General features: G+C 33.2%; 1 protein-coding gene across 3 annotated transcripts in view; it reads right to left on the bottom strand.

Moving 5' to 3' along the window:
- LOC139690826 (FAD synthase-like) overlaps positions 1–12,255 on the bottom strand; it is a 31,900-nt gene that overhangs the window by 10,653 nt on the left and 8,992 nt on the right. For all 3 annotated transcript variants that reach the window (XR_011701513.1, XR_011701512.1, XM_071588414.1), the window contains exons 6-12: positions 10,747–10,892; positions 10,513–10,601; positions 8,132–8,288; positions 1,751–1,930; positions 1,526–1,647; positions 1,067–1,208; positions 780–976 (exon numbers count right to left, since the gene is read on the bottom strand). Coding sequence is in view for 1 of the 3 variants with exons in the window: in XM_071588414.1 (XP_071444515.1) it covers positions 829–976; positions 1,067–1,208; positions 1,526–1,647; positions 1,751–1,930; positions 8,132–8,288; positions 10,513–10,601; positions 10,747–10,892 (984 nt within the window). In the remaining 2 variants the exon portion in view is untranslated. The remainder of the gene's footprint in view (positions 1–779; positions 977–1,066; positions 1,209–1,525; positions 1,648–1,750; positions 1,931–8,131; positions 8,289–10,512; positions 10,602–10,746; positions 10,893–12,255) is intronic.

Below are 12,255 nucleotides of genomic sequence, written 5' to 3'. Positions count from 1 at the left end.
CAACTGTTTCAGCCAGTGAAGATCAATCAGCAACCTGACTGCTCTAAAGCACTGCAACCCATACATTTTAGTTGCACCTCTGGTTGCAATTGTAATAGAATTGATAAAGCGAGATTGATAGCATTGAATAGAGAATGATTAAGTTGAAAAATCATACCTGTATTTCTTTAATGGTAGCAAGAGAATATATTTTAAATCACTAACTGAGAGTGTATTTGAAATTGCCAACAAGATATATAAAAAAAACAATGACCACCAATGTCTCCAGCAGTGATTTGCACTCAAGATATTAAAATATTGGATCCAACATCTGTATTAAGTTCTAATAAAAGTGAAAACTACAAAATGATAGACACATCTGTGTGCTATATATCTTTACTGCTTCTCACACATTAAAGGACATTAAGAATCTAATATTGAGCCACATGTCTCAATGGTTCATTAACCTCAAATTAGCAATTTGTTTTGATCTTTAATTAGATTATATTTCTGAACAAGATTCATGTAATTTTAAAAGATAATAACATAATTACTCTGTTCAATGCATTTGGCTACTCAATAAATTACTAAATTGTCCTTGGGAGACAAATGTTTCCCACTTTTGTTTAAAATTATTTTAAGAATGCTTTTGGCATATTATTATTGTACTATCATTATTCCCAAGAGAATTAATTACTTCAACTTACAGCAGAATTTTAGAAGCAAAGTGAATTTTAGAAGAAAAATCCACCTACTAAGCATATGTGGTACTGTTAAATATAAAAGTAACCAGTACGTACAACTGTACAAGAAAGAAGAATAGTATCTCTATTCCCGTTGTTTTGCTTCTTATTTCAGCCTTTCAGCATCCCAATCTGTTAATTTATAGGCTGGATAGTAATTTGAACCCCTTCTGGCTCCAAGGGAATAAACCAGTTCTGCAGATGCCAGCTTTGGGTTAGGTGAGGTATCATCATTGCTGCCCAATGAAGTGTAACTGTTTGAAAATAATCACAACATTGGAATTCAAACAACACTCAAATTTGACAGCAAGTTTTTCAGGAAAAATGACAAACAGCTTATTCACCCAGCATCATAAAGGTCACAGTATGGCAAGCTTAGTAAACGTAAAAAGTTCCAAATATCCCCATAGCTCCATTTAAAAATAGGATATATCTTTTTGGGTGTTTTTTCTCCTATATCAACTTCCATCAAGCCATTCAGTCTTCCTGAAAAACAAAAACAAACAACTGAGCCATGTCTTACTGTATTTTTAAAATGCAAAAAATTTTCAATGGAAGATCTCTCTAGAAAAATGAAAAATCTTCAGGAAAAAGAAAAAAATTACATTCTGAGATTAAAAAACAATAGCATACCATTTAAACTCATTTTAAGGGGTGGCACAGGAATACCCTTAATTACATACAGGTACATACATATATTAAAAGCTGAACTATCATTTAGTCAACCATTGCACTAATTATAATTTTATAACACGGCTAGCATATACAATCTCTGATACTTTTTATTCCTGTTCTATTCATACCTTTTACAATATCACAATTCCTTGCACCAATCACTAACATCTTGATGTGAGGCCGTGGAAGGAGGTATTGTTTCAGGTTATCCTTCATTGTGCCTTCAACAGTAACTAAATCAAGTTTATACCTGCTCAAAAAAATTATAATAAAATTAATCAATGATTGAATTTTGTAGGAAATAAAACTTTTAATTCAATGTTTGTTTATGGATACAGCAATTCTTAATTTACCTTTCTGATGACTCTTGGATGAATGCATTCAATTCATCTTTACCATGACCATCTTTAAACCTAACTGCTTGAATAGAAGTTTCAGGTGTCAAATTATTTTGAGAAAGAACTGCATACCAGAGATGAAGCAAAACTGAACTTCCTTTACCCCCAGAGAAGCACAGGGCCACTTCATTGGGCCTAAACAGAAGATCGGGAAATAAGGCACTGACTTTATTTAAGAATAACAATTGCTCAATAAAAAGGTTTACATCAAACCACTAGTTATAATTTCCCTCTGCAACAGTTCAAATTATGCAAAATATATTGCATCATGATGGTATTACACCACTCCAAAAGACTCAACATACATCAGAAAATTTCATTTAGCACTGAAGTACCTACAAACCAGAAAAATTTCCCTTGAATGAAGTGCATCAAATAATGCAAAAACATAACCAACATCAAAAGGAAGTATGTATTATAATAAATATAAAAGTATAAAAACTTTCAGAAAACCAATAATGAGTTCTATAGGAAGTGTTTTAAATACTTTCTATTAAATCCTGTATCAGCAAATGATGCTAAATGATATCATCTACCACTAAATGGTGTCATCTAAAACTAAATGGTGTTTAGACACATACACACAGGAAGAAATATTTTAGGAGAGTTGCTTTGATTGGATTAGATATAGATTAGGAGCATCATGGCATATAGTGTTAGATCATTTTACCATTTCAATTTGATAAACAAGCACTGTATCATAAGTTTATATGACATAAGTTTATGGAAGCTTTTTAGTCCAAGAAAATAACATATTATCACTGGCTACTAGCATTCTACATGTACATTGCTACAAAGATGACAGCACATTATCATATAAAGCGAAACCTCCAGAAGTAAACTAAACTAACAATAAGTCCTTAAGAGGTGATAGTAAGGATATGGCAGAGCCAGCTTTTAGATATCACTGGTGGGAAAAATATAAATTACACATGTTAAACCAATTCAAATAGGGAATTCATTATAACTTTAAAAGTAAAATAGCTAGCCCTCTTCAAAAAGATAAAAACACTTCATTAGGACTTTTTATTGATTTATTCTCAATAACCAAAACTTAAACAATACAAAATTCTGTAATAAGCAAAATGTGCAATAAAATACTCCCATAATCACAAGGCGTTGATAAAATACTTTCTGAGCATTCTCTCCAATTCCCACTGAGTTGTCCTCCTTGGCTTTCATATTCTGAGAGAGACATTATAAATCTTTCAGTAATAATAAATCTTTAAAATAATCAATGGCAGCCAGGCCATTGCCACTGTCATTTTACCAACTTACCAAAACCTGAGTCACTTTCATCCCTTTTTTCCTCAATTTCTAACTAGGGACGAATATATCAAACCATAATTGTGGGTTACTAACCTAAGGACTGGCTTGTGGCAGCCCTCCAAATTATCCTGTTCCCTATATCCAATTAGTTTCTCTTTGCCTCAAAAATGTCCTGTACAGGGTTCTCTATTCACAAACTCTTTAATGCACTTCTCCCTTTGTCCCTCTGTCTATTAATTAAATTTTCACCATTTTTTGGTAGCACCACATTTTCATTACCTCAAATTTCACTTTCTCTGCTACTCCTATTATCCATGTCTCACATTCATATTAAAGTGTGATAGGTTTTAATAATCACTTCCCTATGCTTATGGTAGTAGTAAATGCTGTTAGCAGTTGTAAAGTCTGCATGCTTCTGGGTTTCACCACATGCATTGCATTTCGCTGACAACAGTTTGTCCAATGTTACTGCTGATGTCTTCAGGTTGAAGACTTGAACCAGACGATGACAGCTGTAACATTTGTAAAACTGTCGTCAGCAGAAAATATATACGATGAAACTGGGAAGCTAGCAGTCTTCACTATCTTCAGGCTGCGAGAGCCTTCACAACGTTAACAGTAGTTTCTTCTAATGAAAAGCCTTCTTTGCCATATCCCTATCCTGCTTACTACATCCCTGTTGCTTCTTCCACAATGAGCGGTCTTGCTGTCTAAATAGCACAGTTCTTCCACTTTTCCCAGCATGTCATTCCTCACTGCTAATTCAACATTTTTTTTAAAGACTTTATGATGGTCTCATTTCTAACTTTTGCCCACGCATAAAAACTAGAAATCAACGGCCATTTCATTCTTCCCATCTGTGTGATGTCATGCATTTGTGCCTTAATCTACTATACCCACTGTTGCTTTATTGACTGAAATGTCCAGAGGCTGCAATCAAGGAGTAAATCCACCAGGAATCACAGCAAAATGTATCTTCGTTTAAGTGGCTAGGCTTTACGCTGACTCTATTTTCTGGTCCTTAAACTGAACGCACATTAATGAAGACGATTTCTTCAGAATACCAAGAGTACTTATGGAATTTTATAACCTTTCTTTCATATTCAAGTGACAGTTTCTGTGCAATTGAAGTTCTGCTACCCATGTACAGACCATTTCTCTTCATGAATCTCTTGCACCATGATGCTGCCCTAGAAAAATTGGCAACAAACATACTTATCACTAATTTTCTCACTTCACTTAAAATCACTATTTTAAAAGAGTAATCCCGTTCTTTCTGTGGCTTATAATACAGTTCTTAATATGTTCCTCAAGCTATGGTCATATAGGAGCACATGATCATTGAGTTTTTTTATTCCTATCTGCATTCACTTAACCAATCTTCTGCTTCCTACATTCTTATATCATCTTCTCAGTTGTTAGACCAAAACACCTTTCATCTGCCCTGTTTCCATGCTCTGAAGGGCAATTACAACTTCAAGTTTGAGAGAAATACCTTATCAAAATCTTCTCTCTTTAGATCCCATGAGGTTATTCTAATTTTAACTTTCTATACAATTAGTTTCTGTGTATAAAAGCAGATATGCACACTAAGTAGAAAGGAACGTACTACACATTGAACAACACTATCATAATACAAGTATGGTTGAATTCCTGTATAATCCAAGTCTAAATAGTACACATTTATGATTTAGTTTGGAATGTTTTAAAAGTACTGCCAAGGAAATATTAAAGCTTTACGACTTACTACTGGCTCAAAACAGTGATATTATCAAATGTTATAATAAAGACAACCATTTTCTATACCTGAGAAGGAGAAAATACTAAATAGTATGTGGAAAAGTCAAGTGGTTTCATTTTAAGTTCAATATGAAGAATTTACACCAAGTGATGCCAGAAACTGTTTCATTTACTAAATAGTAAGTATGTTTTCCAGAAAATAAGCTTGCAACTTATAGGATGAAGTCATACCAGTATCCCCTCGTTCCATAAGATGCAGGGTAGTTTTAGAGTACATTTGAGTGAGAGTAAAAAATGTGCATCTTATGGGAAGGAAATATGATAATCATGTTCATCTAGAGGCTTAATTTTTCACCTCTCTATTTAGAGTATCCTAGACTGGTATCCTTGCAAAGCCGTCTTTCTTCCCTTCAAGTATAGCTACATTTTACAAAAATCACAACAGACTTAATCCTTTCTCCTAGTATTTATATTCTTCCTCATACCCTTTCCATGATCCAATTACTGTATTTTCCCATCAATAACGTATGTGTTATCTATACAAAAATGTTCAGATGATCGAAAAAATAATGATGTGCGTTATGTAATGAAAATTTAAAAAATCCAAACATAGATGTATTTTTACACATACATTTCTGATATAGATGTCTTTTTACACACACTATAAATAATTTTTATGCACATATATATATATATATATATATATATATATATGCTTTTGTAGACGTAACACAGAAGTGCCGAATAGTACAATACACAGTAGCACACAATATAGAAACACAAAAAAAGAATTTTCTTAAAGAACCTTCTTTCCTTAAATCTCTAAACCCCAACACTAATCTCTCCCCGGCCGAATTAACTGAGTTAAAAAAACTCACACACAACCCCAACCTAGTCATCACTTCTGCCGATAAGGGTTCGACAGTTGTAATCCTAAACACGGCAGACTACCTTCAAGAATGCAACAGACTACTCTCCGACACTTCATCCTATCAAAATATTCCCGCTGACCCTAACCCCGCATTCCAAAAAGAAATTATCGCTTTCCTCCGAGACAACGGCCCTAAGGAGAATCTTTCCCCCAGTGACATCTCCCTCCTTTCCCCTTCCCAACCTCACACCCCTCACTTCTACATCCTTCCTAAGATCCACAAACCCAACAACCCAGGCCGCCCTATAGTCTCCTCTCGTAGCTCTCCTACCGAAAGAATTTCCGCCTTCGTGGACTACTATCTCCAACCTTTAGTTCACTCCCTACCCTCGTTTATAAAAGACACCTACCACTTCCTCAGATTGCTTCACTCAACTTCCCTCCCTCCTGATACCCAGTCATTACTTCTATATCTTCAGAGGAAGACGGATTGTTTCCGTCGAAATATCAAGAAATAACGTGTGAGTGTTCTTCTTTTTTTGTGTTTCTATATTGTGTGCTACTGTGTATTGTACTATATATATATATATATATATATATATATATATATATATATATATATATATATATATATATATATATATATATATATATATATATATATATATATATATATATATATATATATATATATATATATATATATATATATATATATATATATATATATATATATATATATATATATACATACATACAGTTTTATATATATATATATATATATATATATATATATATATATATATATATATATATATATATATATATATATATATATATATATATATATATATATATATATATATATATATATATATATATATATATATATATATATATATATATATATATGTAAATACAGATGCGCGGCATCTATACACGTTCAAGATAACTATGAAGCCCTGGGCGTGCGGCTATACAAATTCATGATAACTACAAAGTTTTGGGTGCGCATTATACATAAGGTGCACGTTATCAATGGGAAAATACAGTAATTACCTTCTCAATGTAAATATTAAATATCAATGATGATGATGAGAAATCCCACCTTACTTCTATCTTTATTTGCCTTCTACATGTATACACATATCCACTACCATCTGCTCTTTCTATTAGTATGTGGGAGTATTGTTTTTAATTAATTAATACTAAATAAACCCAGACTTCTGGATAAAATATTCTGCATATTGATTGATTCGTATGTACATAATGCTGTAAATTACAGCAATTTATGTTAATTTGTTTGGTTTCAGAAAGCGGTAGATTGCAGTAACTTGTAATATGGAGAAGATAGAGGCTCGCAGTGAGATTAAGCTCCTTCACTTGAAAGGTTACAATGCTCAGCAAGTCCACAGTAAAAAGATGGAAGTTTATGGAAATGACAGCCCATCATATGAAACAGTTGTGAGGTGGAAAAGGAATTTTCAAACTGGCCACATGTCCCTTACAGACAATCCAAGAAGTGGAAGAGCATCACTCACAGACGATGCTGCTGCATTGAATAAAGAAAGCGGAGGGCTTTATCCTATTAGACCGAAGAGCAAACATTCAAATAATCATGAATGAGACTGATCTTAGTCACGGCAGGGTAAGGAAAATTATTCATAAAGAACTACACATGTCAAAGTTGTCAGCTTTTTGGGTTCCATGACTACTGACTCCTTTTCAGAAGCAAACATGATGACCTCTCAAGAGAGAAGCTGAATTTTTTGGAGCAAGATGAAGAGAGTTATTGGTCACCTGGTAATAATGGATGAATTTTGGTTCTATCAATATGATCCAGAGGAGAAAGAGATGAGCAAGGAGTGGAAGCACAGTGAATCAACTACCCCCAAGATGGTTAAGGTGCATAAGTCTGCAGGGAAGGTCATGCCATCTATTTTTTCGGACTGTCGTCTAGTGTTCTTAACAGACTAACTGTAAAAGGGTCAGACCATCACTGGTGCTTACTACTGCACATTTCTGAACAAATGTCATGATTTTCTGAAAAAGAACAGCGTAATATGGTCACCAAAGGAATCTATCATCTCGCAGACAATGCACCTGCTCACTCATCTCAAGGTATGGTTGAGGAATCAAAGCCATGTGGTTTTGAAATATTGACACTTCAGCTCTCTCTCCACATCTGGCTCCAAGCAACTTTTTCTTATTCCCAGAACTCAAAATATCTTCGTGCGGTCGGAAATTTGACAGCAAAAATGGCACCATTCAAGAGGTGAAACAAGGTTTTTGATGCAATCTGCTGTTCTATGATGATGGTCCATGAAAGGTCAAGAAATGAGGGGCAAAAAGTATTGTTCTGGATGGTGACTACATAGAGTACCTTTACCAACTCTGAACAACTATACATTTCAAAATGGCATTTCTGTTTTCTAACCTTTACTTCTTCAACATACCTGAATTTTTTTTCACATTCTTCAAGGATGTTCAAACTATCTTTGATGGACTCTTTTAATTTAGTCCCCTCAGCCTGCGTTGCATCACAGTTCAAGAGTTTTTGAATTTTACCATAAGCTCCAACAAGAGGCTCTGCATCATAGTTTACTATTAAGCCTAATAAAATGGAAGCATATTGTCATTATTAATATTTCATGGTAAGAAACTTATTTTTACACATAGCACAATTTAATCAATTACTCCAATGTATTAGTTGCATTAATAGATAAATCAAGTAGCATTATACTTAAATATCCTATAATTTTCCCACACAAATATATACATGCATGTAGAATGCTTGATGAATGAATTTATTATAAAATTGTCATTAAAAATGTGACGGCAGATTTGGATAATGTATACTTATTACGACATTATTAGAATTGTGGTTGTCCTCATTCCATAATTATCTGTGTGTCTTATGGCAAATATGTATGTAATATCCACCAGCTCGATTTCCTCCAGTCATATTAATTTTTTTTCTAATCTGACTAAGTAGCGTAAAACATAATGAATCCTGTGTTGTTATTTGAGCACACCTGGTAGGGTTCTCAATATGCTCAATCTTATAAACTTTTAATTGGTACAAATTAGTGGTCTTCATTAAACAAATCCCAATGAAATATAAGATTAATGACAGTATTCTAGCTTAGATGGTAATTTAATTGGGATTAGCTTCCCAAGATTACATCTAGCACTACCTGTGATTTATTTTGAATCTTGGAAGTATCTATTTGTCCCTGTCACATGAGATAAACTTCTAGGGCATAATACTGAACAACTTTCGCTGAAGTCAATGGAAGCCGAATATTATAAATATGAAGACTACTATTATAAATAGTATTACCTAAATACTAAATATTGTTAATAGTACAAACAATAGCACTTTAAATAGCAAAATATTTTCATACAGATAATGTAGAGCAGGATTGATATGGTTTAACTAAAAAGAATATATGAACAACCTAAAGACTGGATAGTTCATATTCTTATCTCTTTCTTTTGATCTTAGATTTTATTCAGCTCTCAATATCATTTCATTGTGCCATGAGAATACATCATTTTTTTGTATTCCATATCATATGACAAAGTAACAGGACCTCACAGGTAACCGTTATAAATTAGCTAATTGCAATTCCACACATTGCTTATTTCTATGTTGATTGACATGGGGCCTTTCAGGACCTGAAAGAACATTTTTGACTTTGAATTCATAACAAATTTGAATTACTTCCCTAGAGCTCCTTGAACCTATACCTTTGAATCCATTGTCTACATATCCTTTTGGGATATAAATTTTTGCATTTATTGTGGCCATTTTTTTAAGGATGCTTGAAGCAATTATTTCTCTACACAATTAGAGGTTTCTGGCTTATTTCTTACTGCTCTACAGAGACATAAGCCCAAAAATAAAAAAATTATTTTTTTTTTATATTTAGCTCCAGGTGATGCCTCTGGTGCTCTCAGCTTCATCTGAGCTTCGTGATTTTTTGGGTACCAGAACATCCTGAGAAACCATAGGCAGGGCAGACAAGGATCTGGCCCCTGTGCCCTGGTGAGTGAATTTCATTATGTGTGTGTTCGGCTTAGTATTGGGTGAAAATATTCGGTGAACCATCACCTATCAAACTGACCTTCAGGTTGATAACTGTGTTTATGGTTTCATTTACATGGATTTTTTTAAGGAAAAAAAGTGCTTGCCCATGCAACAAAAGTTTCATCTTATGCACAGATAAATATGCAAAATTTCATGGCCTAACCTCAATTCAACAGTTAACAACTGCTTTTGATCTGTTCCTCCAAAAAATAAGAAAAAACAGATTTGAGGAAGTGGCAATATAAAAATGCATTCCTAAGCTTACAATTAGACACCCACAACTATATTTCTGAAAAATTAAAAGCTGAATGACCCTTCAAAAGGCTGGAAGCACATGAAAGTCATGATTAAAAGCTATCTGAATATAGAAAGAGGTTGTAATGTAAATTCTGAAGAATAATCCACTGCTCTATATTTTCTACCATAGGATATAAATTGAGGTTCAAGACAAAAGTGCAAACTATAAAGTGATGTTTATTACATACACTGCCACACCTTCAAAAATTTGCCCGAATATTTAATTTTTATTTTTAAGAACACCTGAGGCATTTATGCAATCTTCTCCTAGTTTCCAATGATTTCCGATTCTGCTTAGAAAAGGCAAGGATTATGGAAAGTAGTAACTCTTCATTTTGTTTTATCTCCCTCTGCTAATGTATACCATAATTTCAATTTTCCAGCAGAATGATAGTCCATATATTTCCATTTTACACAGATGGAAAATTTTTAAATGATTGGCATTACCTGCTGGTATTAGAGATTTCAGTTTTTGGTAAGCCTCTTCTACAAGGTTTTCATCCACTGATTCCACAGTCAGCTTAACTCCATAATAGCTAAAAATAAATTTTCCAGATAAATTTCATCGACAAGATTACATTTTAACCATAAAATTCTACTGCAAAGTAGAAAATATTCCAAATTAAGGCTGCTAACCTGTTCCCATGAAAGAATGTAATAAAAATAATCATGGATACAGACCTGTTAAAAAAATTAGGATATGATCCAAAATTGACAGTTTGATATTCACCAACCACTTTATTTAAATCATTGGCTATTTCAGTCTCTCGGGCAGTCAAAAACATTTCCTTTAAATAAAACTTTCTTCTATCTTTTCCAAATAAATCCTATAATACAAAATAAAAGAGAGCAAATGAACTTGTTAACTCTAAATGAATAAACAACATTATGTATGCACCAATAAATGAAATCTTGACTCATATCTTATTAAGAATTTATAAAATAACAGTGTGGTTTTTGGGTTGAATCAACTATTTTTTCCCGGCAAGTACAGTTTTGATAATCTGGTAAACCTTGCATATTTCATATGGCTGTATTTATGAAAAGGAAGCTAATGAATTATGTAAAATGAATAATGAAACTACTAAATATATTCACATTGATTCTCTCTTAGAGTTGCCAAATGCGCTGGAAAATGATTAAAATTATTGTTTGGTAAGATGGCCAGAGTTATCAAAATCTCAGATTATTTTCTCACACCCAAACACAAAAAGAATGTGAACAGTGTTTCCTCCAAAAACCAATAATTTAACTCTTTTAGTAACTAATACATTGGAGGAAAGATAATTTGTTGCAGCGGAGACAATATTTCAGCTTAACTTAGAAAATCACCACCAATTATCTAATGTCAGTAAATACATATACGTATAAACAAACTGATTTCTGAAATATTTCAAGACTCCAACATTAACTATTTTTCAATTTACACAGTCCACGTCGACTCTCTTGGAGAATGCATGTATATATGAATGCAAGTTTTCCATATACATACCTTAAAATATCATGCACAGACAATGTGATTTTTAGTTCATTACCGGCCAATGAAAGATTCGTTGAAATGCATTAACCATACAGGCCTCCTCTTGATTTGTTCCCCTCATTTATGATATATTTAAAAAAAATTAAATCTTACATACAGGAGAACTAAATAAATGATTATTGGATGAATTTACAATAAATAAGAAAGAGATTGAGTTTGTGTAAAAGTTTGTTTTGGTGGAGCAATACTCCAGCTTGATAAAGCTTGCCGAGCATTATTTTACTATCCTTGGCCATCAAACAAAAGCAGAGAGATGCTTTTCTCTCATGGCCATAAGGACAGAAGAAAGAAATCCTAATTATTCTGCATAAAGTATACAACATAAGGTTTGTTAGCTGCTCTAGAGTCACACAAAGTTACAAGGGATGAGGGTAGAACTCTCCATGTCCAGCAATCACAGAAGTATGACTTGTACACCCGTAAAACTGAAGCTGTTTCCAACGAAACTGCAGGAGATGCCACAACAGTAACTTTTAATGGAGTCATCCGATAATGTGCATTTCAATGCAACAATTTCAGAGTGTAAAAATCATTCGCCTTGAATGGGATCCCAATCAAGGCGAATGATTTTTACACTCTGAAATTGTTGCATTGAAGCTGTTTCAATTTAACAAACATAATTTGCAATAATTTATCATTTTTGGTCCAAA

The sequence above is a fragment of the Hetaerina americana genome, unplaced genomic scaffold (assembly GCF_022747635.1).
Source record: "Hetaerina americana unplaced genomic scaffold, ioHetAmer1.1.p SCAF_3, whole genome shotgun sequence".
Lineage (NCBI taxonomy): Eukaryota > Metazoa > Arthropoda > Insecta > Odonata > Calopterygidae > Hetaerina > Hetaerina americana.
This window is presented reverse-complemented; position numbering and strand designations above follow the sequence as displayed.